Source organism: Podarcis vaucheri (genome assembly GCF_965113315.1).
Source record: "Podarcis vaucheri genome assembly, chromosome: 11".
Lineage (NCBI taxonomy): Eukaryota > Metazoa > Chordata > Lepidosauria > Squamata > Lacertidae > Podarcis > Podarcis vaucheri.
Window position 1 is genome coordinate 65,366,551 of NC_138749.1, and position 26,232 is coordinate 65,392,782.

At 43.1% G+C, this 26,232-nt stretch overlaps 1 protein-coding gene across 1 annotated transcript in view; it reads left to right on the forward strand.

Moving 5' to 3' along the window:
• Positions 1 to 26,232, forward strand: part of PTAR1 (protein prenyltransferase alpha subunit repeat containing 1) — a 34,620-nt gene that overhangs the window by 6,725 nt on the left and 1,663 nt on the right. Inside the window, exons 2-6 of the mRNA XM_082241634.1 lie at positions 2,004 to 2,173; positions 13,696 to 13,762; positions 20,603 to 20,707; positions 22,163 to 22,376; positions 25,303 to 25,616. Coding sequence (XP_082097760.1) covers positions 2,004 to 2,173; positions 13,696 to 13,762; positions 20,603 to 20,707; positions 22,163 to 22,376; positions 25,303 to 25,616 — 870 coding nt within the window. The remainder of the gene's footprint in view (positions 1 to 2,003; positions 2,174 to 13,695; positions 13,763 to 20,602; positions 20,708 to 22,162; positions 22,377 to 25,302; positions 25,617 to 26,232) is intronic.

Genomic DNA, 26,232 nt, shown 5'->3' on the forward strand with positions numbered 1-26,232 from the left:
AAGTATTATCATTTCAGTTTTATTTCTATGAGAAGTGAATTTTGGAAAGAAAAGAGAGGCCCCAAATTGTTCAGTTCAGCTTTATTTTTCCCCTCCTGAAGCCTGTTTCAGGTTACCAGTGCAAAAGGAGCTACATTCCTTTGTGCAAATTAATTTTTGCACCTCTGCAAGGTGGTGCAAATGAGCTGAGCTACTCAAATGACTCCTTCAAGTTGCCTACAAAGCTTCCTCTGTGACCTTGATCAAGTGCTAAATGCCTTAGGCCCCAAATATCTGAGAGGCTGCCTTCTGCCCTGCAGACCCTCTCCTGCTCATTTCAGCAGAGGGGGCGCTCTTGGTAGTTCCAGCAGCCTCAGAGGTGCAGTGGGTGGCAGCTTGGGAGAGAGCGTTTTCTGGGGCTGCCCCTGGGTTGTGAAATCTTTGTACAGTTTCTGTCATTTGCTGAAGAGTGGCATCTTTACACCCGAGAGAGAGATCTTTTCAGAACCCGCCACATTATTGTGGATGTAATTTGTTTTAAACTGTTGTTGTAAGCCACCCAGGGACCGTATGGTAATAAATAAAGTAATAATATAATAGGAAGAAGGTGACGCTGTCTCAGCCTAACCCTTAGCATAGGGATTTTCTCAGGATAAAGTGGGTCAGAAACTCTGTTTATCGGCTTGTCCTTGGAGGAAGCATAGGATAAAAATAAATATAATTAATAATAATTAGGATGTTCTGTAGCTGATATTTTTTTATTCAGCAGCTCAAAATTGTGTGCTCAAGTCTTAGCATGCTGAAAATTGCTTTGTCTTTATTCTTTTTAAACACATGAACTAAATGGCCTGTTTCCATACTCCCTGCAGTGGAACAAAATAATGCACACAAGAATTTATTTGCATATAAACTAGTAAATTTGTATGACAAACAAATGAAACAAATTGCAAGCAATATTCTGTATATGCCTGTAACACTGTATGAAAAAGGATCCTCCTTAATGTTGGTAACAACATTAAGCATATTTGCCGTTTAAGTCAGTGAGACTTCCAATATCAGAATTGTGGCTGGCTGGCTGATTTCAGTGGTAACAGTCTTGCAAAGGACTGACACTTCTGCGCTTAAAGACATACTTTGCATAGAAACTTAAATGAATATGATAGACCTGAATGGCAGTCAGAAGGGCATCTCCAGATGATCAAAGTGACCAGGCTGGTGTATGAGGGACAAGGCCATGGGCACATCAGGGTTTTATATACTCCACCAGTCATGCCTTGCACCAAGCCTGGTCCTAGCAGTCACCGCAGGGTTTTCTGGAGTGGCTGCAGCCAAAAGCCGGGCTGCTGCATTCTGCACTAGCTGCGGTTTTGGAACCAACCTCCAGGGTAGCCCTGCAGAGAGATCATCGCCACAGTCCCGTCTGGAGGCTACTATGGGCCTGCGCCACTGTGGCTCTGCTACCCCTGTCCAGGGATGGCCATAATGTGTGCTCCAGCCAAAGCTGGAAGAAGGCATTCTTGGCCAGGGGGGTCTCCAGTGACCAGGATCTGAGAGGAGCCCAAGTTACGTACCTGCTGCTTCCAGGAGAGGGCAACTCTGCCAAGAGCAGGCAACATGCCAACCTCCTGAATTTGGGAACACATCACCAAAAAGTTAGCACTGACTTAAAGATCAATGCTTTATGTGCATCCAATTATATCCATTCTTCCTTGGCAGCAGGTTCCATTGAATTCAGAGGGGGCTATGCCTAAACATACTTTCCTAGGAGTAGGCCCCATTGAATTCTGTGGGATGTGCTTCTGAGTCAACATATGAAGGAATGAGATACTAATTGCATAATAGGAGTTTTTCAAGGCTGAGTCTTTCAATTCTGGGAACCTAAGAACTAGATAGGCAGGAAGAAAAGAAGAGCCTGGCAAATCAGGAAGTGTAGGATGAACAACGGGCATATTTTAACAAGCATCAAAAGAAATGAAGAAAATAGTTATCTAGTTATCTTTTTACATGTCTTTTTTGTTTTTAAGAGATGAAATTGGATTAATTCCCTGTCCTGAAGCCAGATATAACCGGAGCCCTATAGTTCTGGTGGAAAATAAACTTGGGGTGGAAAGCTGGTGTGTCAAGTTTCTTTTGCCCTACGTCCATAACAAACTCCTTCACTACAGACAAAGAAAGCAATGGCTCAACAAAGAAGGTGAGTAATTCCATAAAATGTGTATTGTATGATGCCCATCATTATTAACTTTCTATACAATTGTAAAGGGAGCCAGAACAAGTAGAGGAACTATTGAAGTTGCATCTTGAGTGTTGATTTTGTGCAAGCATTTTAAATAAGGTGGGGCTCCTAGAGTGATGTTCCCACAACATGGTAGGACACAGAGGAGCAAAGTGACTGAGCTCCTCCCCTTGCTGGCTATCATAAAGGTCAACAAGTCAATTGATCTTCATTAAAATGTGAACTTTTGCAGTTGCCATTAGTGACAGATTGAGCAAAATCAATCTCAGTAGCCTGAAGTCAGATACAGACTTGAATTCCAACTAGTCCTCTGCAACTGACTAAATGGATGCTTCTGTAAACTGCTTTGAGGTTTGAGCAGTACTGTATATAACTTGTATGAAATAATAAATAAAGACACATTTGCAGAGGAAAACTGCATTCTCTGTTAGTACCATACTGTCAGCACATTAGTGTCAGAAAAAGCAGGAATCATGTAGTGCAGACCACAATCAACCTCCTCCTTCTCCTCATTTTTAATTTGTATACCGCCTTTCTATCTTACAATACTCAAGGCGGTGAAGAAACAAAAAATGTACATCTTATAACAATCTAATGTAATACAAAAATATGATAGTAAAACATAACTTTAAAATAAACAACCTCCATCAAAAAAGTCACATTCAACAATCATTAGAATAGTATAAAATAATAATATCAACATATAAAAATCAAACAGAAATCCACTCAACAGTTACAATAATATCTAAACTATAATCAATAAAACAACGGCAAGCCACAGTACATAAAACAATACAGTGGTGCCTCGCAAGATGAAAAGAATCCGTTCTGTGATTCTCTTCGTCTAGCGGTTTTTTCGTCTTGCGAAGCAAGCCCATTGACGGATTAGCGGCTTTTAGCGGCTTTTAGCGGCTTATCTGCTGATCGGATCAGCTGATAAGTGGCTTAGCGGCTTAGAAAAAGGGGGGTGAAGGGAAAAAAACCAGCAGGAACTCGCAAGACATTGTCGTCTTGCGAAGCAAGCCCATAGGAGATTCGTTTTGCGAAGCACCTCCAAAACAGAAAACTCTTTCGTCTAGCGGGTTTTCCGCCTTGCGAGGCATTCGTCTTGCGGGGCACCACTGTACAATACACATTGAGAAGCAGAGGGTAGAGCAAGGCAGGTGGAAAGAGGCCTTGCCTGATGGAGTCTCTCCCCTCAAAGTTCTTCCTCCAGGAAGAGCTCCCTTATGAGGAGACCCAGGGCCAGAGGGTGGGGCAAGGCAGGTGGAAGGAGGCCTGTTCAATAAACACCTCAAACTCACTTCCACAGAGCTCTGATGTGGGGTTGGCGAAAGGGGAGTGTGTCTGCTGCTGTTGGAAGGAGAAAAAAATGCCTGTATTGGGGGACGAAGGGGTGTGCTTCTGTCCTTTGCAACCCCCTTATGCTGCTGACACGGCTGCTGCTATGAGAAGAAGAAAAGTGCTGAATTTTAAAATACAAACATTTTCCTGTCCTTTCTAGAGCAGCAGCTGTGGCAGCAGAATTGGAAGGAAGAATGGACAAGGTGAGACTTTGTCCCCTTTGTTCCCCTTCCTCCCCTCCGCCCCCCGCCCTGCACCAAAGGTGTAATGGGGCTTGGCCTGTCTTGCCTGGTCCTCTGTGGGTCACTAGCTGTGCCTGTACTGCTCACTTGCTCTGCTGGGCTTTTATCCATTTCTCCAGTCACACAATCAATCAATCAGTATCTGAACTGGGATCCGCACAGTCACAAAAACAAATTAACCGAAAAAGCCTCAGTAATTAAGAGACAGCCAACCCAAAGATACAAAAATGAATGGGAAATTTATAAAGAATATTTAATTGCCGTATTTTTCGCCCCATAGGACACACCGCCCCATAAGACGCACCTAGTTTTTTTGGGGGGGAATAAAGGGGGGGAATTTATTTTTTCCCCCCAGGCGCGGGGCTGGTGCGGGGGAAGCCCGAGCTTCCCCCGACCCCAGCCCCCAGAACAGGCTGCTGCCTGCAAGCCTCGTGCACCCGGCGGGACCTCCCGCCGGGCGCGGGAGGCTTGCGGACACCTTCCCGAAGCACGGGGCGTCCTCCGGAGGGCGCCCCGGGCTTCGGGCTGCAGGCTGCTGCCCGCAAGCCTTGCGAGCCCGCGGGAACTCCCCTGGGCTCGCAAAGCTTGCGGATAGCTTCCTGAAGCCTGGAGAGCGAGAGGGGTCGGTGCGCACCGATGCCTCTTGCTCTCCAGACTTCAGCGAAAGCCTGCATTCGCCCCATAGGACGCACACACATTTCCCCTTCATTTTTGGAGGGGAAAAAGTGCGTCCTATAGGGCGAAAAATATGGTAAACATTGTCCACAAGTGAAAATCTGGACGTGTTTTGACTAAACTCCGCAAACTGCAAGTTAGATTAAGAATAATGAGACAAAATAGAAGAAAGAAATTGAGATAAGGAATACTGAAGCAGTGATAATAAAAAGGGGGGAAAGGATGAACCCTCACTTCAGTGAAGAGGTTGGATTCATATGGAGGAATTAAGAATTTGTGAATTAAGAAAAAGACTTAACCGACAGCATTCCTCTCTTAGGAATTTAAGGATTTGTATATTTTGGTTTATTTGGAAATTTGTTATTTCTTTTGTGTTTTATTTGGAATGTATAACTTTTGTTGTGTTGGAAATTCAATAAAAAGCATAAAAAAACAAAAGGGAGGAGCAAAAAGCAAAATAGCAAAAACAAAAGCGCCAAACTTAATCCGTTCTGGAAGTCTGTTTAACTTCCGAAATGTTCGAAAACCAAGGCACAGCTTCTGATTGGTGCATCAGACATTTGGCTTCCAAAAAATGTTCGAAAACAGGAACACTTGCTTCAGGGTTTTTGGCATTTGGGAACCAAAGCATTTGAGTACCAAGGCACCACTGTATTGATAACATACTACCTTTTGTTTTGATTGCAATCATCTTCATGCTTTCCCATTGCCTGTGGATTTATCTAACTGAAACAACACTTCATAGAAATTGGTCCCATTGATTCACCAAACTAAGATTTACAAGGAGATGGAATACCAGAACAGGCATTTCTAAATGTGCACCTTCCCAATCGTTTTAGAGCTCTAGCAACACTGGGAAAATGGGAAATGTCACTTCGGATCAGACATTTGTTATTGGAGAAACAGCATGTTGAAGCTGTGGGATGTCTTTGGGAAAAGAGTAAGGATGCATTTTACTGGTCTTTAAAACATCCTGCTGTGTGTTTGTTAAACTAACTAGTCAGATTAATCTCTCATAGGGTTTCATTTTTGCTTTTTGAGTTACAGTCGTACCTTGGATCTCAAACGCCTTGGCTCCCGAACAAATCGGCTCCCAAACGATCGAAACCTGGAAGCGAGTGTTCCAGTTTTCAAATGATTTTCGGAAGCCGAACATCCAGCACGAGTGTCTTGCAGCCAATCGGAAGGCGCGCCTTGGTTTTCGAACAGTTCCGGGAGTCGAATGGACTCCCAGAACGCATTCTGTTCAAGAACCAAGGTACGAGTGTATTTATATCCTGCTTTTAGCAGACTCCTATCCAAAGGACTGGTCAATCCACAGCTGGCTAGCTTAAGTGATGTCATAGCATCAGATGTGCCTAAACCACCATAAGGTTTCATTTTTAAAAAGGCCCATTACTGAATAACCTAAAATTTTACATTATTGTGTGCATCTGTCAGGGACAATTTGTGGATGCTAGCCGAGATAACAACCTGGGATTCCAGCCAGCTTTCACAAGATTTATTAAGTCCAAAAACTATGTACAGTACGGAGCTCTTAAATGCATGTCTTCCTCAGTCACTATCAGGTGCCAGAAGTGGCTCCTGCCTCTTCCCTTTCCAGCATAGAAACTTCCTGAGCCCCCCCTTTCCCCCTCTCCCTACGTAAAGACCGAAGGGTCGGAGGCTGTTTCTTTCTCTCCGTTTCCGTGTTTCCTGACAGCCCCTCCTCCTCTTCTCTCTCTGATGAAGTGCAGCTGCTCATTAAAGGAGGCGGCTCCCTGTACATTCCGATCTCTCCCCCTTCTCAGCCAACAGATCCCTGACACATCTGCTAGCTGCTAGAAATTACGCTGCAAATATGGATAAAATATGCATATTTTGTTTGAATTCCCACCCACCCTATCCTGGAGTCTTAAACTGGGTTACAACATTCTAAAGCCAAGTATATTAAAATCTCTTGAAAAATATAAGATTGCAGAATACATTTCCTTCAAAAGAGACAAAAAACTTTTGATTCCTGAGTATGCTAAAGCTCAGCAAATACCAGCCCAGCAAGATTAAAATATTGTTTCTTGCCATCTGTTACGCTACTGTCTAGATTTAAAATTATGTGCTGTAGCCAGTTTGTTAAAGGGTTTAAGATGACAAAAATATGTTAGCACACTATACAAAATTATAGCCTTATGTACAACAAGGTTCATAATTCTCTTAGATCTAGGCAATATTTCATACACTCTAATTGGATAATTCCTGTTGCTTTTCTACATTCTGGCTTTTTATTATTGAAAGTGTTAACTGCATTAACTTCCCTTGGAGACCTCTTTCTAATTTGTTGCTGTACTGTGGTCTCATCGATTGACCTGGTTTTGAGTTAAATAAACCAACCGCTATATAGGAGAAGTAATAGATAGTTCTGGCACAGTCCTCTGCTGGGTATCTGGTAATTAATTATACTTCTGGCAGAATCCCACAACAAGCAAGGACATTCTAATCCACAACAGATAATAGATAGGTGCTGAATTTATTCCCACCTAGGAGAGGGAGACTCACTGGGAGGGTCAGAAAAATACGTTTGGGATTAATCCTCTCATTAATCTTTCTTAGTACAATAGTTGCTTATAGCTCAATATTTGAATTGAAAACAAGTTTGAGGCAATCTAAATGTACCGTTTTTGATTCATCCTTTGTATTCCCAATTTTATATCTCCAGTCAGTAATGACTTAGGTTTGTGTAACACCAACTTGGGTATTGTACACTACGGGAGTTCCCCTCTCCCTTCTGGTAGCTCACCGATAAGAATTAACGAGCATCTGGTAGATTTATAGCCTCTTTATTACAGTATCATGTTGCGAACACATATTAGCATCTCTCTGCAAGGATAGACGTTGCTCTCTCTGACTCCTCCCCCCTCACTTCCGCTGCAAGAAGTGCGACAACGGATGTCTCTCCTCCCCTGCGTCTCTGTTGTTCTCTGACATACCTCTGAGTTCGGGGGGGGGGGGAGGGAGGGGGTGCCCCCCATTCTCTAGTGATGTATCAGCCAGCTGCTCCCTCCCTTCTGGTTGCTTAGCAACTACCTCAAAGCTGGGTAGCTCTGGGTCTGCCTGTTTCCCTGCTTCTGGAAATGCTGAAAGCAAGCAAGCAAGGGGGGGCGAATAGCCCCCCTTCTCTTCTGTTAGAAGCTCATCTCCCTGCCTTTCCCAGTCCTCGTCTTCAGAGTATTCTCTGGCAGGTATTGTGCATGTAAGTGTAGTACAATTTATTTCCCTTTTAATCTAAAGGGACTGGTGATAGTATGATGCATATTTCAGACCACTTGCAAAAGTAGATGAAACTGGATTACAGGTGCTCCTCATAAGGGATAAAGGTAAAGGTAAAGGTAGCCCTGCCCGTACGGGCCAGTTGTGACCGACTCGGGGGTTGTGCGCTCATCTCGCTTAAGAGGCCGGGGGCCAGCGCTGTCCAGAGACACTTCCGGGTCACGTGGCTAGCGTGGCGAAGCTGCAGCTGGCAAGCCAGCACCAGCGCAGCACACGGAAACGCCGTTTACCTTCCCGCTATAAAGCGGTACCTATTTATCTACTTGCACTTAGGGGTTCTTTCGAACTGCTAGGTGGGCAGGAGCTGGGACCGAACGATGGGAGCTCACCCCGCCGCTGGGATTCGAACCGCCGACCATACAATCGGCAAGTCCTAGGCGCTGAGGTTTTACCCACAGCGCCACCCGCGTCCCCTCATAAGGGAAGCGGTGGCCAATTGTGTGAAAATGTTATATAGTTAGGAAATTATTCCTTTCCCACTGGGTTGGTAGGAAAAAAAGATTGTTCACAGTTGTTTAGGATGGGTAGTGCCTGAGCCCTTAGGCTTGACTGTTACATATTTAGGGTACTTATATTGAAGCTGGCAAAACCCTCAAAATCTTGCTTAGCCACCCAGTGAAGAAAAGTACATCAGCTCATGCATTTTTGTTCTGCTTAAACTACCATTTCCCATAATCCCTGAATCTGTAAACCTATCTGAGTTCTTTAACAACTCTCACATCATCACCCAGCAATTACAACAACATTACATTTAGGTAGGTAGTTGTGTTGGTCTGACGCAGTCAAAATAATAAAAAAAGAAATTGTCCAGTAGCACCTTATAGACCAACTATGTTTGTTCTGGTATAAGCTTTCGTGTGCATGCATACTTCTTCAGATACCTGTTACATTGAGCTGCATGAAATGGAAGTCCATCAGTATCTGAAGAAGTGTGCATGCACACGAAAGCTTATACCAGAACAAACTTAGTTGGTCTTAAGGTGCTACTTAAGGGACACAGGTGGCGCAGTGGGTTAAACCACAGAGCCTAGGACTTGCCGATCAGAAGGTTGGCGGTTCAAATCCCCGCGACAGGGTGAGCTCCCGTTGCTTGGTCCCTGCTCCTGCCAACCTAGCAGTTCGAATGCATGTCAAAGTGCAAGTAGATAAATAGGTACCGCTCCGGCGGGAAGGTAAACGGCGTTTCCGTGCGCTGCTCTGGTTCGCCAGAAGTGGCTTAGTCCTGCTGGCCACATGACCCAGAAAAACTGCGGACAAACGTCGGCTCCCTTGGCCAGTGAAGCAAGATGAGCGCCGCAACCCCAGAGTCGGCCACGACTGGACCTAATGGTCAGGGGTCCCTTTACCTTTACTAAGGTGCTACTGGACAATTTTTTATCATTATATTTATTTATCAATTTGCACTTTGAAGATGAGAGGAGGTGACTACAATTCTTAAGTGTATTGCTGGGAAATTGATTATTTAGGATATTTCATACACTCTAGCTCAGTCAATGGATAAACTGAATGATTTGCTTTCTCTCTCACAAGTTCTGGATTATTCAGTAAAATCATCTACTGTCATCTCAGTTTCTGATCCATATGGCTGCCCCCACATCTCTTTGTTTTGCTCCTTTACTATAAAATAAAAGATTTTTTCTTTCTTGCCCGTTCTGTGTTAAAGTATTTTTACTCTCTGCCGATGATAAGATAGATTCAGGTAGGTAGCCGTGTTGGTCTGACGCATTCAAAACAAATAAATAAAATTTAAAAATTGTCCATTAGCACCTTAAAGACCAACTTAGTTTGTTCTGGGTATAAGCTTTCGTCTGCATGCACACTTCTTCAGATACACTGAAACAGAAGTCACCAGACCCTTATATATATTGGGAAGGTGGGGTGGGGGTTTTCTCAGAAGGGTAGTAGGAGATGGGTGATTGACTCAATGGGTATGGTAAACCTGTTGGACTGTTAACAACTGCCATGATAACATAGTCTTACTTTATTATTCTGCATAGTTAACCCACTTTTTCAGTTTTCCCTACAAAGCACATTCCCTGTCTTTCTTCTGCTTCCCATAGTGTACTCCAATCCAATTCCTAGGGGACAAGATCCCTCCCCCCCAAAAATATTTGAGGAGGCTTCCCCAAAGTTGATGGGCATTGCCACTCAAATGGTGTGCGTGTGCCATGGCTTACCTGCTCCCTCCCCGTATTTTATTCAAGTTGGCACCCTGGTGTACTCTGTCCTCTTGTTTCCTTTCCCAAAGCTCTTTCTGTAGCCTCATTTCTTCTCCCTCTTTTCTTCCATCCCTTGCTCTGCTCTGCTCTCCCCTCCTCTTTTCAATCTTCTAGTTTTGCTCCATTTCCGTACCACCGTTCTTCATCCTCACCAAGACTTCTGGAACGTGTCCAGAGGAGGGCAACCAAAATGGTCCAAGGCCTGGAAACGATGCCTTATGAGGAACGGCTAAGGGAGCTGGGCATGTTTAGCCTGGAGAAGAGGAGGTTAAGGGGTGATATGATAGCCATGTTCAAATATATAAAAGGATGTCACATAGAGGAGGGAGAAAGGTTGTTTTCTGCTGCTCCAGAGAAGCGGACACGGAGCAATGGATCCAAACTACAAGAAAGAAGATTCCACCTAAACATTAGGAAGAACTTCCTGACAGTAAGAGCTGTTTGACAGTGGAATTTGCTGCCAAGGAGTGTGGTGGCGTCTCCTACTTTGGAGGTCTTTAAGCAGAGGCTTGACAACCATATGTCAGGAGTGCTCTGATGGTGTTTCCTGCTTGGCAGGGGGTTGGACTCGATGGCCCTTGTGGTCTCTTCCAACTCTATGATTCTATGATTCTATAAGCCATGATAGTGCTTTAAAGGTATTCTGCAGATTGTACCGGAGGTTCAAAGCAGCAGCAGCAGCATTAAAGGCTTTCTTCCTCCAGTTCTTCTCTTCTTTCAGGATTCATACAATGTGGGAGGGTTGGACTTGCAGCAGAGCTGGTTGCCCTGAACTGGGAAACTAGCACCCAATCTCCCCAGGCACCTCCACTTCCAAGGACAGGAGGAGAAATCTAAACTTAGTGCTGTGTGGGCATTTTCCCACTCCCATTTGGGATTGGCTTTTGAGAGGCTATAGGCTCTCTTTTCATTTTAAATCAACATCACGAGGAAAACTGCAGTACAGTGGTGCCCCGCAAGACGAATGCCTCGCAAGACAAAAAACTCGCTAGACGAAAGGTTTTTTCATTCGTGATTTGCCTCGCAAGACGAATTCCCCTATGGGCTTGCTTCGCAAGACGAAAACGTATTGCGACTTTGTTAAACCGTTTAAACCGTGCTTCGCAAGAAGAAAAATTCGCTAGACAGCAAAAATTGCGGAACGAATTAATTTCGTCTTGCGGGGCACCACTGTATTGCTTTTTGTGACATCCCTTTGGTAATGTGGGAAGCTCCAGGCTTTGTGGGGAAAGTGCTGCCATCCCCATGCTGGTGCTTAGATGCTGCTTGGACTGCAACTTCTGTAAGCTCTGACCATTGGTCAAATTGAGCTGGACTGATTGGAGATCAGAGGCTTGACAACCATATGTCAGGAGTGCTCTGATGGTGTTTCCTGCTTGGCAGGGGGTTGGACTCGATGGCCCTTGTGGTCTCTTCCAACTCTATGATTCTATGATTCTATGATTCTATGAGATGTAGTTCAAAACACCTGGAAAGTACCAAGTTAGGAAGGAAGAAACATGCCAGTATCACCCTTCCGAGTGTTAGGAATAAGAGTGCAGGAAAAAGTTGTGCCAGCATAATGTTAGATGAGGACTTTAGGTGTTCCTACAAACAGGTGGAAAAGATTGCCAAACAAGGAGTGTTTGAAATTTCCATGGGGACAACAAACAATCACGATGGAGGCCAGAATCAGCCCGCAGGTTTTGTGTTGTGCAGTAGGGTAACAAAAAATAGTAATTGTCAACTGCAGTTCACTCTTCTGTAATTGCTACCATCTGCTGGCACATTTTTAGCAATCAACTAGCCCTCAAACCAAAATTGTTCAGTCTGGGAACGCTATTTGTTTTTCAGTGCAATTGCTTAAATGAATCAGTTTGCTTGAATTTTCTAAATAAGCACATGCTCCCTCCCCCCAAAAATTGAGAATTTGCGGTTGAGGCATTGGGGAAGATGTGAGAGTGTTGGTGGGCTCCTATGTAGCTAGCGAAGCTAAACAGGGAGTACCGTATTTTTCGCTCTATAGGACATGCCAGACGATAGGACGCATCTAGTTGGGGGGGGAGGAAACAAGGGGGGGAATTCTGAATCAAAGAAGCCAGAACAGCAAGAGGGATCTGGCTTCTGGGATAGCCTCTTGTCGTTCTGGCTTCTGGGATAGCCGCTGGGATAGCTGGTCTAGCTTTGCGCAAAGCCTCCACAGGGCACGGGGAGCCTTCATCCCAGTGCCCTGCGGAGGCTTCTGGGACAGCCCACTAAGCCTCTGGAGGGCAGCAGGATGAAGGCACCCCGCTGCCCTGCAGAGGCCTTGCGCAGCTAACCCCGAAGCCTTTGGAGTGCAGCACGAGGTCCCGCTGAGCTCCAAAGGCGGCTATCCCTGAAGCCTGGAAAGCGAGAGGGGTCGGTGCGCATCAACCCCTCTCGCTCTCCAAGCTTCAGCGAAAGCAACGCGTAGCCTCCGGAGCGTGGAGGGAGCGCTCCCTTTGCCCTTTGGAGGCTTCGTGTTGCTTTCGCTGAAGCCAAGGAGCCTGCATTCGCTCCATAGGATGCAGAAACATTTCCCCTTAATTTTTGGAGGAGAAAAAGTGTGTCCCATAGAGCGATAAATACGGTAGTTTTATCTATGTGTTATGTTTGTATCCTGTCTTCCCTTTGCTCAGGAGCTCAGAATGCTGTTTTAAGATTAGGGTAAACTGAACAATTTAGCACAGAGGCTTTGTAGTTCATAGCAAAGTCAGGTATCAAAAGTTATTTTGGAAAGAAGTAGGGAGTATGACACCTTGTTTGCTAGCTGTAGCATGTGTTCTGAAGTTGCAAAATTTTGGCACTGAAATGGAGAGAAGGATGCCAAGGTGCATGGTGTCCACATGGACTTCTCCCCAGGGTTAATTCAAAATTAAAGTGCCCCAGTTATTTATCCAATCCCCTTTTTCTTTGTTGCAGAGATACTCTCTGGGTTTGGATGAGGGGATGAGGTCTGCGTGTGTTGTGTGTTATATTGCTAGCATGTTAAATCAGGACAGTCTTGATCACTCTGGTGCCCACCAGTTGTTTGGGGCTGCAACTTCCACCAGCCCAAATCAGTCTGGTTAATGGTCAGAGATTATGGGAGTTCTAGCCCAAAATGTCTGGAGGGCGCGTAGGTTGGGGAAGGCTGATTTAGAAAAACATGATAGCAGCCCTGCTTAGAGACGATAGTAGTTAAGTGGTATGTACATTTTTTAAAATAGTAGTTGTAGTAATGTTGTTGTTTAGTCATTTAGTTGTGTCCGCCTCTTTGTGACCCCCTGGACCAGAGCACGCCAGGCACTCCTGTCTTCCACTGCCTCCCGCAGTTTGGTCAAACTCATGCTGGTAGCTTCGAGAACACTGTCCCACCATCTCGTCCTCTGTCGTCCCCCTCTCCTTGTGCCCCCCATGTTTCCCAACATCAGGGTCTTTTCCAGGGAGTCTTCTCTTCTCATGAGGTGGCCAAAGTATTGGAGCCTCAGCTTCAGGATCTGTCCTTCCAGTGAGCACTCAGGGCTAATTTCCTTCAGAATGGAGAGGTTTGATCTTCTTGCAGTACATGGGACTCTCAAGAGTCTCCTCCAGCACCATAATAGTGGTTGTAGTAATAATAAATAAATAAATGTCACATGAGGAACTGAAGTGGGCAGGAAGACATAATTAATACTAACTTCTGCAGGTTTTGATGGGTTTCTTCTTTCCTTTCTAGAGCTGATAGATATCACCTGTACGTTGCTGCTATTGAACCCAGATTTCTCTACTGCATGGAATGTCAGGTAGGTTAAGCAACTGAGGATGGAAGTACTTCCGGTAGCTGCCTTAAGTCTGTGTGAGGCATACGCATGGTTTTAAGCATACCAGCTCGTGCGCTTTTCAGCCCATGTGCTTCAAGAAAGCTTTTAATCCTGCTTCTCCTTTTTCTTTTCTTTCCTGACACCCAAGGAAGAGCTTGTATTTTGAACAAAGAGCTATTGCTGTTGGTTGCATTCATCTCTTGGTTTCTGACTCATTTTGGAAATGTTGGAGGTTTTTAAGCAATTCCCAGCTACACAGCAAATAAATGTGAAAAGCACAGGACCAGTTGTTTGTTCCACTTTAGTCCACGCTGCAGGCTTCGTTTTAATGTATCCTTAGTTGCACTTGCTTTTTGATAATGAAGTGCAGGTTCAGACAATCACATTGTGGCTTATTCAGTTGAGAAGTGCACAATTCCTTGGAAGGGGGAGGACCATGTATTCCACCGTGAGCTGCCTGGAGGATATTATTATTATAAAGAAAACAGAAATACATTCACCTTTTGGGACAAGAGAAAGCCACAAGAAATACCTCAAGGCAAGGGGGGAAGACTTCCCTTTCACTGCTTCCTCTCCCACTCTAAATAAAAATGCATGAAGCCTGTGTAAAACAGCTCATGAAGCAAGTGGCGAAGGTATTCCAGTTGCCTGTTCTCTCCTTCTCTCAAAATGCCCTGCAGAGCTAGAAAAATGGGGAGGTGGGTGCCCCACTGCTTGTCTCTGCTGCCCCCCATTCTAAGTCAAGAAAAGGGTAGCCCCTGCAACACTTCTCCCCCTTTCCAAATAAAAATGCCTTTCAGTGCTAGAAAAAGCAGGAAGGCAAACCACGAGGATATAGGCTTACCTGTCTCCCAGAGTAGGGCAGAAGTTGACTGCTTAACCAAGTGGAGTGGAAGGGAAGGACGAGTCCTTCCAACTCTAGGAACTGCTCTGCAGTGCTGGGCAATATGACGCTCCCTAGAGGGTACCAGTACATTTGGCTCCATGACTGTTTTCTTAGGAGCACGAGAGATATTCAGCCTTGAGCTAAAGCAGTCGTTCCATCAGGGCAAGCACTCTGCTTGCCAGGCAGAATGATCCCCACTCTCCTCCCCATACGTGCTGGTCTGGGTGTTCTCATGACCCCTGTGAGCCAATTTCAGGACATCTGTGGATTAGTTGAATCCTGCCATTATTATTTAGGGAAGTTTTTAATGTGTGACTTTTTAATGTATTTTTAATCTTTGTTGGAAGCAGCCCAGAGTCGCTGGGGTACAAATAAATTATTATTATTAATATTATTATTAATATATTGTTTTAATATATTATTAAAATTAATATATTATTGTTATTCATATTATAATATATTATAATATTAATATTTTTAAAAACCAAAAGCTGAAGAACCTGGGGCTCCTGAAGGCAACCCCTGTACTAGTGTAATATGTTTGTAACACCCAGTCCTAGTTAGCAGCCTTGCAGCCATATTCTGTATCAGCTGAGGTTTCCGGATCATTTTCAAAGGCAGCTCAACATATGGTGCATTACAGTAATTCAAATGGGAGCTTGCCAGGGCATGGGACAAGGCTATTCCTGTCCAGGGAGCATTTTAGTTGGTTCTCCAGCCTCAGCTTTCTGTAGTACTTTTCTGAATGCAGCATTATTATTCTTGCAACAGCATTTTGCGTTGTTTAAAACCGAGATAGAGCACCTTGGGCAAGACATCCAGGGAGCACTGTTGGTGGGTAAATTTGAACCTTACTTTTTGGTGAGCAGTGGAACTATATACGGTCCCAAAACACTAAGCACACAGGTTCTTTGTTTTGTTCAACCCAGTTTAATTCATCAAGAGATGAACACACACACAAAGTCAAGTATGAATATTTGCATTCCTTACCAAAATTCTTTGTTCTGTCTCTGACCAATCCCTGGAGAGTGCAGAACGTACCTTGCCTTCCAGCTTGAAATCTGAGAAGGACCATGCGCAGGGGGTGTATAGGAGAGGGAGTACAGGACCTTGACAACCATATGTCAGGAGTGCTCTGATGGTGTTTCCTGCTTGGCAGGGGGTTGGACTCAATGGCCCTTGTGGTCTCTTCCAACTCTATGATTCTATGACCTCTCAATCAGCTCCATTGAAAGACCAGCAACTTTGGGGGTGGGGAGTCATCAATCTTTGGAATTTATTAGACCCTTAATCCAAAGCTCTCAAGCAGGTATTATTATTATTAAAAAGATTTGTTGGTAATTACATTCTTTATTTCAGCCCAAAGACCCACAAAAACATTTTCAAAAGCAAAATAAAACAGAAATACAGGAGAAAGATTCCAAGGTGGTTGCTATGTTTTATCCAAGGCATGTAGGTTTCTGTTTCTTAAAAAGATTTGTAGTTGCTAGAGATAAAGCTAGGAAGACAAATCATAACATCTCTGTGGAAGCAGGGGGGTGGGACCCCAGAAGAGCTTCTTAGTCCAAAGTATTTCCCCCTTAAAACTATGAAGTCTTGTGAAAAATCTTTACTGTCTTTCTAAAATATCATGAACAGCAGAATGTAGTGTAACTTATTTACTCTAAACTTAGTTACATTAAAACTAGTGTTTTAATTCCTCACCTTTTTTTTTTAATGCCATTTTTGTCCAGCTTCTATTGCACAGCCATTTTAACAGGTAAAGCTGTGCAAGGAGAAAGAGTTATCACCTTTCTCCTTGTGGGGCCACTGGAGTGGTGGAGAAGCGAATGAGCTGTGATTGATTCAATTCATATATCATCTCAATCACAAATCTTGCTAAATGTCCTTGGACAAAGCAATAGCCCTAAACCTCTCACCACCCCTCAATCTGCAATACAAGGATTGTAATAGTACCTCACTGTACAATGCTCTTGTAAGGTTTACTTGATCATGTGTGTGAAGGACTTTGAACAGTGAACATGAGTAAGGCAAGGTATTTTGTTATGCCTGTAAAAACCAGATTCATAAGAATTGTACTTGAAGAAGTAATATCAGTGACATTGCTTCTCTGCTTAGTTGAAGCAGAAAGAGTGGATGAGGCCCAATCTGACTTTTTCACATGAGACATACAATTATTTAATGGCTTCGTCCTGCAATCCCTCTCACCTGGATTTTTGTTTGGCTACTCTAGGCCCGTAGACTTCAAACTTCCTCAGACCTAAGATCCACCTTTTAACCCTAACATGCATTGGAGGCCCCATTTCTTAACTTTTTGCCAAACATTTGCATAGTGACCGTGCTGCTGTTGTGTCTCACTTTGGACCTGGTCATGGGCCCTGACCCATCAGTTGCAGGCCAATGCTCTCCATCAGTCATTGAGACCCCTAATGGAACCCATGACCACCTTAACACGTCCTAAAGCTTTATAATTGATTTTAGTACTTTTGGTTGTATGCTTTGCCAGATGGGATATTATGGACTGCATCCCATGGTGCAGCTCAGCTTGCACAAGAGAGCTTCCTGTTGCTCTCCTTTTCTCTCCAGCCCCACACATGCTTCCAAAATCAGCACCAGGAGGTTGGGGTTCCCACTGGAGCAGATTTTGGGAGCACACATGGGGAGGAGAGGAAATGGAAGTCCCACTGGAAACAACCCTAGATCTGTTCTTATTCTGTGTGTAGGACTTTGCCTCAACCAATGGTTTTGGGGAGTATCTATTATCCTATCCTTCTTCCGTGCCCCCTCCAGTTCTATAAACCATGATTCTCCTAACCTGTCATTCTGCACCCATAGTTTATGCAGTGGAACCAAAAGGTTTCTTTACCTAGTGTAGTCATCTGCAGCCCTTGTCACGTTAATAAAGTGCCTTAGAGTTGAACTGATATGATTTCTTTGTACAAGTGTTGCAGTTTCATAGCTCAGTATCACTGGATGCTGCAACAGGAGTAATGAACTGAGTTTCTTCTGTGGAATAACATTTGCATGAAAGGCATTCTATGAAAGGATTCTTCAGTGGAGATTGGTCCTAGGAAGGATTTATACAAACAGCAATGCAGGCCATGAATAGGTTAAATTTGAGTCTTGATAATCTTGCTGGGTTTTGCTAGGAGGCTGGCAATCAAGTGTTCTTCAGTAATAAGCATAATAAGCATAAGTGCCTGCACGTGGAGTTTGGCATTTCACCACCACAGCTACTCTGTCTTTCTTTCATCTTCCCAAAGTTAACTTCCAGCTGTTAGATGCATCAGCTTCTCAGCGGATGATCTGGCTTGGTCCTGGCTAGCAGGAAGCCAAACTGTATACAAATATATGAAGCCAAGGAACAAATGCCCCTAATAATCCTAATTAGTTTTCCATCTTTGAAGTTCAAGCTCAGGATAGATTTCATTGCCTTGCTGCACTTCATTCTTCACATAAAAAATAAAGCTGAAATAGAGAGCAAAATAATCTGCAGCTTGTTGGGTAGGATAAATCCATTAACAGCCTGTAGTAGAAAACCAAAACAATTTTTATCATTTCCCCTTGTTGTTGTTATAAATTTATATGTTGCGCTTCACCCGAAGATCACAGAGTGGTTTACAGCATAAAAATACAAAATGAAAACACAAAATACATAACATAATAACAGAACCCCCCACTAATGACTCCTCACCCACAAACACATTTAAAAGGCCATAGATTTACAGGTTGGTAAAAGTATTTTCCTTTTTATTAAATCTTATTTCTGAATGACATAGGCAGAAATCACATCACTGAACTATTGAATATGGTAAAAAAAAATGTTCCATTATTATTTAGCTGCTTAATTTTAGCTCTGTTTTAAAATCTGACCCTATTTTAAAGTATTTTATAAACAGAGATGTGTATTAAGAACAAAATATGTCAGAAGCAGACTTGAGGTAGCAGGAGATGTTTCTAAAGAGACATGTCATTCATTACAATTCTCTCACCCAGAATCAGTTCTCTGTGGAGCTCTGACAGTGGGGCATGCAAGTTGTTGCTCCATTTAGATGCATGCACGTAGAATGCGCAGACTGAGTGGCTGCAGCTGCTTAGAATGTTTATTTCTGTGCGCACACGCTTCACAAAGGGCATTTGTGATATTGTTACACATATCTGCATACTTCTTTCGCTCCTTTTTGTACATGGAAAGTTGTACCTTCTGAAGCAGCTCTAAATAGGATGGAGTATAGGATTGGTCTGTTGGGAATTTAATGGAAAAAAAAATAGCTTTCAAATATCTTGCATGCGTTGACTTGCACCATTACTTTCTGCTCTGTGTTTTTCTTTGTACTGAGTAGATTTGCATTAGTTATAACCAAAAAGAGTTTATTTTTCTGTTTGTTTGTTTTTGAGAAAGTAAAATCTTCCAATTCCCAAAGGAAGTACATAAGACTACTGGCATATACAAGGGCCATGCCCAGTGGAAAAACAAATCAAATTATTATTTGTTTTTCTTGAACTAAAATAAATTTGGTTAACTCCTCCCTATTTGGCCTAAGCAGAAGCAGCATATTATTTTGTACAATGGCAGACCCATATAAAACTCCTTTTAATTCTTGACATTGCTGAACCCCCCAGCACCATCTGGAAGCACCCATTTTACATCTGTGCAACTTTCATTTGGAATCTGCCAGGGTTCTATGTATGTGTGACATGCATGAGACTGGAATCTGATCCAGAATGTTTATTGGAATGTAGAAAGCTAGTTGACTTGCTAGTTACTACTTCACAGAGTTCAGGGCTTTTACTTTCCTCTGGTTCTATTCAGAGCGACTGATCCTGTGCCTCCGCTATCATGATCAGTTTTAATATATACATATATATACTGTATTTTTCGCTCTATAGGACACACTTTTTCCCCTCCAAAAATGAAGGGGAAATGTGTGTGTGTCCTATGGAGCGAATGCAGGCTCCTTGGCTTCAGCGTAGCAACACGAAGCCTCCGAAGCGCAGAGGGAGAGCTCCCCCCGCGCTTCGGAGGCTTCGTGTTGCTTTCGCTGAAGCCGCCTGAAGCCCCCGGAGCGCAGGGAACTCCCGCTGCACTCTGGGGGCTTCAGGCAGCTATCCGCAAGCCTTCAGAGCGCAGCAGGAGTTCCCGCTGTCCTCCGAAGGCTTGCGGATAGCCGCCTGAAGCCTGGAGAGCGAGAGGGGTTGGTGCACACCGATCCCGCTTGCTCTCCAGGCTTCGCTTCGTTGGAGAGGCGCTGCACAGTTTTCCCTCTCTGCACAGCGCCCCTTCAGTGAAGCGGGAGGAGAAATGGAAGGGGCTCCGTTTCTCCTGCCGCTTCGCTGAAGGGGCGCTGAGCAGAGAGGGGGAGATTCCCCCCCCCCCCGTTCTCCCCCTGCTATGGTCCGGTGCGTCCTATAGAGCGAAAAATACGGTATATATATTATATAGGTATATGTATAGATTAATAAGTTTAAATGCTTTTATCAGTTTTTATTGATGGGTTGGATCCAGAGTTGGCATCCTGCAAATGCAAGGGCTCCCTTTGTACACATTCAGCTACTGATCCTGTGCAGGAAGCCTGTTAGCAGAACTGGAGAAGAAGTTGTTTTTGTCCATTTCCTGCCTCGCTCCTAGTGATCCCTTCCCCTGCCCTCGAAAATCTGCTCTGGAGGTTGATGGACAATTTGGTCCAGAACCGGGGGGGGGGGAGAGAGGGAGAGAGAGGGGGGGTGTTTCTGAGGTTCTGGGAGGAGGAAATGGTAACCTGCCCTCCCTGGCATCCAGGTAACCTGCCTTCTGGCATCCAGAACAGAAGGCTCTTCAGGGGACACTACTGTTGGCAACAGCAAACTCTGGATCCAGCCTTATGTGCAATTTATTACTGGCTACTTTCAGTAAATGTGTCTGTACTAATTAATTCATTTTTTGGAAAAAATTGCAGGAAAGAATTAATAGTATCTGGCACTTTAAATCCAGTTAAAGATTTACATCTTGGGAAACTGGCACTAACTAAGTTTCCAAAGAGTCCAGAAACGTGGATTCACAGGTTTGTCTCTTTCTGTGGTTATTTCTCTTTCCCTACCCCCACCTGAAAAGAATATGGAAGCGTATAGCAGTGGTTCCTCCATGACGTTTCAGTGAGAGGAAACTACTAGTCAGTCTATTTTAAAGTTCCTATGTTTGATGTAGAAAATACTGTCCATTTTTATATAAGGTTTTTCTGTTGAAAATGTGTGCTGCCTGTTTCTCTAAAGTGGCCACAACTACCCAGAAACGAAATCTTGAGGCCATAATGGAGATCTCGCTGAAAACACAAGCTGCGGGTGCTGAAGAAACGAAAAGGGCAAATGAGTTATTTACAGTTATTAGAAAAGTAGTTGGAACCAGGACAGAAAGCTTCAGAATGCTATTTTATGAATCTTTGATTACGCTGGTCACTTTCCCCATCTCAAAACAGGAACTCCTAGAAATCAAAAGGGTACAGAAAAGGGCATCTATGAAGGACAGACTAAGGAGAGTGATACTTTTTGGTTTAGAAATACAGTGACTAAGAAGGGCAAGAAGAGTTCGTATAATAATTAGCCATATGGAGAGAGTATCAGATATTTATAGAATGAGAATCACCCCATCACAACAGACAAAAGGAAGTAATAAATCAAATGACTTTTTAAAAGGATTTACTGACCTGGTTTGCAGGTGATGGTAGACCAAAGTTAAATGAATGGTTTATCATGACTGCTGCCATGGCTGGGAGGAAGCAATTCATGATCCCTGGCACAGCAGTTTGTCTGTTTTGCTCCCAACAAACCATAATCAGTAAGCTAAGGACAGACCTTGGCTGCACATTGTGGTTTGTTGGGAGCAATCCTTGATTTGTGCTTTCTCCCAACACAAGAAGGAAGGAGCAAAGTGGTGAACTATTAACTGTGGCTTACAAAGGTGGAGAATGTTTTTCAGGCCAAGGGCCACATCCCAATGACCAGTGGTAGGGACGCAGCTGTATGTGGGCAGAGCTGTAGGCTTGCACACCAAAGTCAGAGGTTTTTAGACTTGCATGCACAACTCCCTATCCTCCATCCATGCAAACAGCAGGTGTCATCCCAGCTCAGCAACAGTTCCCATCCGAGCAAAACCACCCAGCAGAAACAGGCTGTGGCCTAGAGAAGGCGAGGGCTTGAAGAGAGCCCTGAGGACCAGATATATTGGCTTGGAGGGCTGCGTTTAGCTCCCAGGCCTGAGGTTCCCCACTCCTGGTTTACCATGCCAAATGTCAAACAGCAGGAGCTACAGGCTGAAGTAGCTGATAAAAGCATTTCAGGACCATAAAATGTATTTCCCAGTATTACTTGATTATTAGTGCAGAGGTTGGTGTATTTCTTTTCTCCACTCCAACTTTCATTTTTCCCTGCCTTAAGACCTAGTAACAAACAGAACAAAATAAAATGTTTTCACTCACTTAAATTGGCTTTTGCCCTCTTAACTCTCTATGCCACTTGACCAGACGCTGGGTGCTGCAACAACTAATTCAGGAAAACTCCTTGCCCACTCTCGTGAATAAAGGGAATTTGGAAACAGCTCCCACGGAAAGGATTCAGCGGCTAGTGAAAGAAGAAATGGATGTTTGCTGTGAAGCTGCTGGGAGATATCCAAGTAATTATAACGCCTGGTCCCATCGCGCCTGGGTCTTGCAACACTTGGCCAAGCTCAGTGGAAAGGTATGTCACAGCAGGGAGAAGTACCTTGTAAGAGCTATTGGTAAGAATTGGAACGACTTTCTTATAAATACTTTGAAATATTTGGAATGAAATTTCATCATGAATGGCCTATGAAATTTTGGGGAAGAGAAGAAGGGATAAAAACTGCATTAGGCTGATTCAGACCATCCAGCTAGCAGCTACGGTATGGAGCCTGTCCCTCCGAAAGGTGAGACAGGAGAGCGGGTGATGCAGGAGGGAGATGGAGCTCATGATGAAGTTGTGACAAACTGTAAAGGCTCCTGCCAGAATAAAAGAAGAAATATTGTACAACAATATTTGAATACTATGATTTTTCTTTTCTTTTTTGATGCCTATATTCTCTAAAGACAGTATGCATTGTTAAAATGCAGATTGGGCATTGGCATAGGTTCAAAGAGCTCAAACAATTTAGAAGCCCCATAGTGGTATTTATAAGTAAGTGCCTTTCACATATCTAAGGATATCCTTCAGCCCAGATTATGCTGGTTTAATGAATTAGCACAACATCAAACAACTGGAACGTTACTAACTGGCTTTAAAAATGCCTTATCAACTGGAACAGAAATGCCTGTTTGAAAAGCAGCTGTTTCCACCCCTTCAGGGGGTCTCTAAAACGGGCTGCACCAGCGGGTTGGAAGCAGTTGATATCTGCCCCTTTTAAAATGTAAGGTGCAATATTCTTATGACTTTCACGTTGCCATTTCTCATTTGCAAAGCCGGCTTGGTGCCTTTTCATTATGCAGGCCATCGACCTTCCACCTTCCACAAAGCTAAGCTTGAGTCTGCACTCTTTTCATCTCCAACATCATCTGCTTCTCTGCCTGAGCATTTTCAAGGGAAGATTGCTGAACTCAGCTCCTTGCAAGAAAATCATTTTGCAGCACCCCATCCCCCAATCTCTGCCTTGTTACCTGAGAACCTTCCAGAAATGATAAGGGCATTTAATAATAACCTGAAAACTATGCCACAGGCCCCAAGAGAAAGTCTGGCAGCCTCTACTACTTAATTTCCAAATGAAAAAGAATTTAGGGCAGCAAGAGTCTGAAGAAGTTAGATGGGGAAAGAAGCAAATAATTTTTCTTCCATCATTTAGCAAGTGCTGCTTCAGTTTGCTTCTAAGGAGAAAAGCTAAGGCAGCCATTCTGTGGTATAATACAGGGCGTCAAGGAATACAGCAGTTTAAAAATCTGTTCCCTTTGCTATGCTTAAAGAGGTGCATATGTAGGCTTCTGACTTCAGAAGACTTACACTATGCACAGTTATAAAAATCCAGATTATAAAAATAGTCAGAGTGTTTGGCAGCTGCTGTATCCAACTTCACATGCGCTGAAAATGACTGCTGGCTCTTCTGCGCAGTTGTACCAGGTGTGCATAAGCCCTTGTGTCCTACAAGAAGAAACCCTTTCCCAGGTATCTACAAGGGTTGATTTTACCTTGCTACCCTCTCCGATGACTGATGGAGCTATTATCCCTTCCTGACCTAACTAGTAATGTGGGGAGGAAACATTTACAGCGCTTAATTTTTCTGCAGAAATTTTTTTGTTTCATAAGTTCATTAGTAACAATGAATTGAATCCAATTGCAAATACAACAGACAAGTTGGGCAGCTTCAAAGCTGTAGTTAATGTTTTTCAGGTGATCATCTCTAGCAAGTCTGAGTCAGCAAATTATGCACAGTTCTTTAGGTTGCTAAAATTTATTAGTGTGTCAGCAGTTTTTAGTACCTTTGGTGCTTGTTTCTTCTTATACAAGGGAACTATATGCTGTTCCAGTAACAATTTTCACTCAATATATAGCATTTAAACCACATACAGGCTGCATCCAGCAACAGTTTCTTCTGTGTTCCCAACATTTTCCTAACTGTTAATTTCGGTATTATATTTGAGTTTTCATGTGTCATAAAAGGCACTTCCAGGAATATAGCAGAATATAACACAAAGTTATGACTCATTGACATGTTATTTGCTTCCAGAAAATCAGTTTGTGAAGATACAAAATTTTGCCATTTAAAAACTTAAGCAGCAAATGAATGTCAAATTCAACTTATTATTATTATTATTATTATTATTATTAAATATATAATATAATATAATATAATATAATATAATATAATATAATATAATATAATATAATATAATATAATATAATATAATATAATATAATAATTTATAATATACAGCAATATAATATAATATAATTTATAATATACAATAATATAATATAATTTATTATTATTACTACTACTATTATTATTATTATTTATATCCCGCCCATCTGGCTGGGTTTTCCTAGCCACTCTGTGCGTCTTTCAACAGAACATTAAAAACAGAATAAAACTTCAAACATTAAAAACATCCCTAAACAGGGCTGCCTTCAGATGACTTCTAAATGTCATATAGTTGATTATTTCTTTGACATCTGGTGGGAGGGCGTTCCACAGGGCGGGCGCCACTACCCAGAAGGCCCTCTGCCTGATTCCCTGTAACCTCACTTCTTACAGTGAAGGAACCACCAAAAGGCCCTTGGCGTCCACAGAGCTCCCTAAGCATGGAAATGAAAAGCTAAACCAAACAAAAAGTATACATTTTAAAATTTGGAGGTAAAATTCTTGATTTGAAGACTGGCAGGGGAAGCAATGGGCAGACTTGATTTGCCACAGTAGATATCAGATCTCTGTAGTTTTGTCCATTTCAACACCACTTATATTCCTAAATTTATAGCAGGGACTGAAGCCCATTTTCTCTGTTATTTTGGCACTTTTTGTTTAGCTATAGGGAGGAGCTATGATTATTTTGGCTCAACAGCAGAAGACCTCAGGCAGTTGCTGTAAATGAAAATTGATTTTTTGGGGGTGGTGTCTTATCTTTATGGATGGATTAATTTACTATCCGCTTTTGACTTTCAGATTCTTCTAGATGAACTTTCTTCCACTAAGCACTGGGTCTCCATGCATGTTTCAGACCATAGTGGATTCCACTACCGCCAGTTTTTATTAAAATCTTTGATTGACGGAACTGAGACTGAGTGTACTGTAGAAATGCACAATTCACCAGCCAATCAGCAAGCACCCAGGCTTCTAAAAGATGAAGAAAATGATGAAGCAGAAGCTACCGGTGTGGAAGAACAACCAGATTTCCCACTTCTTCTAAATGAAGAAGTAGAGCTCTGCACTGATTTAATTAACACTTACCCAGGGCATGAAACCCTGTGGTGTCACAGGTAAGGAAATGTATACAAGGATCTGGGTTGAAGAGAATAGTTACCACTCTGATAGGATTCATTTATTCCAGCCATTCCACACTGTGGTGCTGGTGGTTTGTGTGTCATTAAAGCTACCTTTAAAAGTTGCCTCACATAGCTGCCATTGAACATTGGTTGTTTTGCAATAAATCAGCACTTTCTATTTATTATTATATTTGTTTAGTAAAATATTGCTTAAATGTATGGCCTTTCTTCTGACAGTGTTCACTTCTACAAGGTACCAACAGCTCTTTTATTCCTTCATGCCAGCCATTTTTTTATAGCACCTGTGTCAATTTATCAATATATAAGTACAGTACCCCATTTTTCACCAAAAAGACTAGCTAAACATCTCGAAGGTAGCCAGCAATGTACAACAGAAGCAATATGAATCATAAAGGACATCTTGTAGAGCAGAGCAAAAGAAAGTAAATTAGAACAACCGGAGCAGGAAGAATGCATCAGGGCAATCCAAAGTTCTCCAGAAGAAGCCCACCTTGATCTAGTGCAAAGTGTGTGTCGTGACATCTTGGTGTATCGGCTGCAGAGTGTAGGTGTGTCATGCGAATGCTCCCCATGTTCCTCCCGCAGCTGG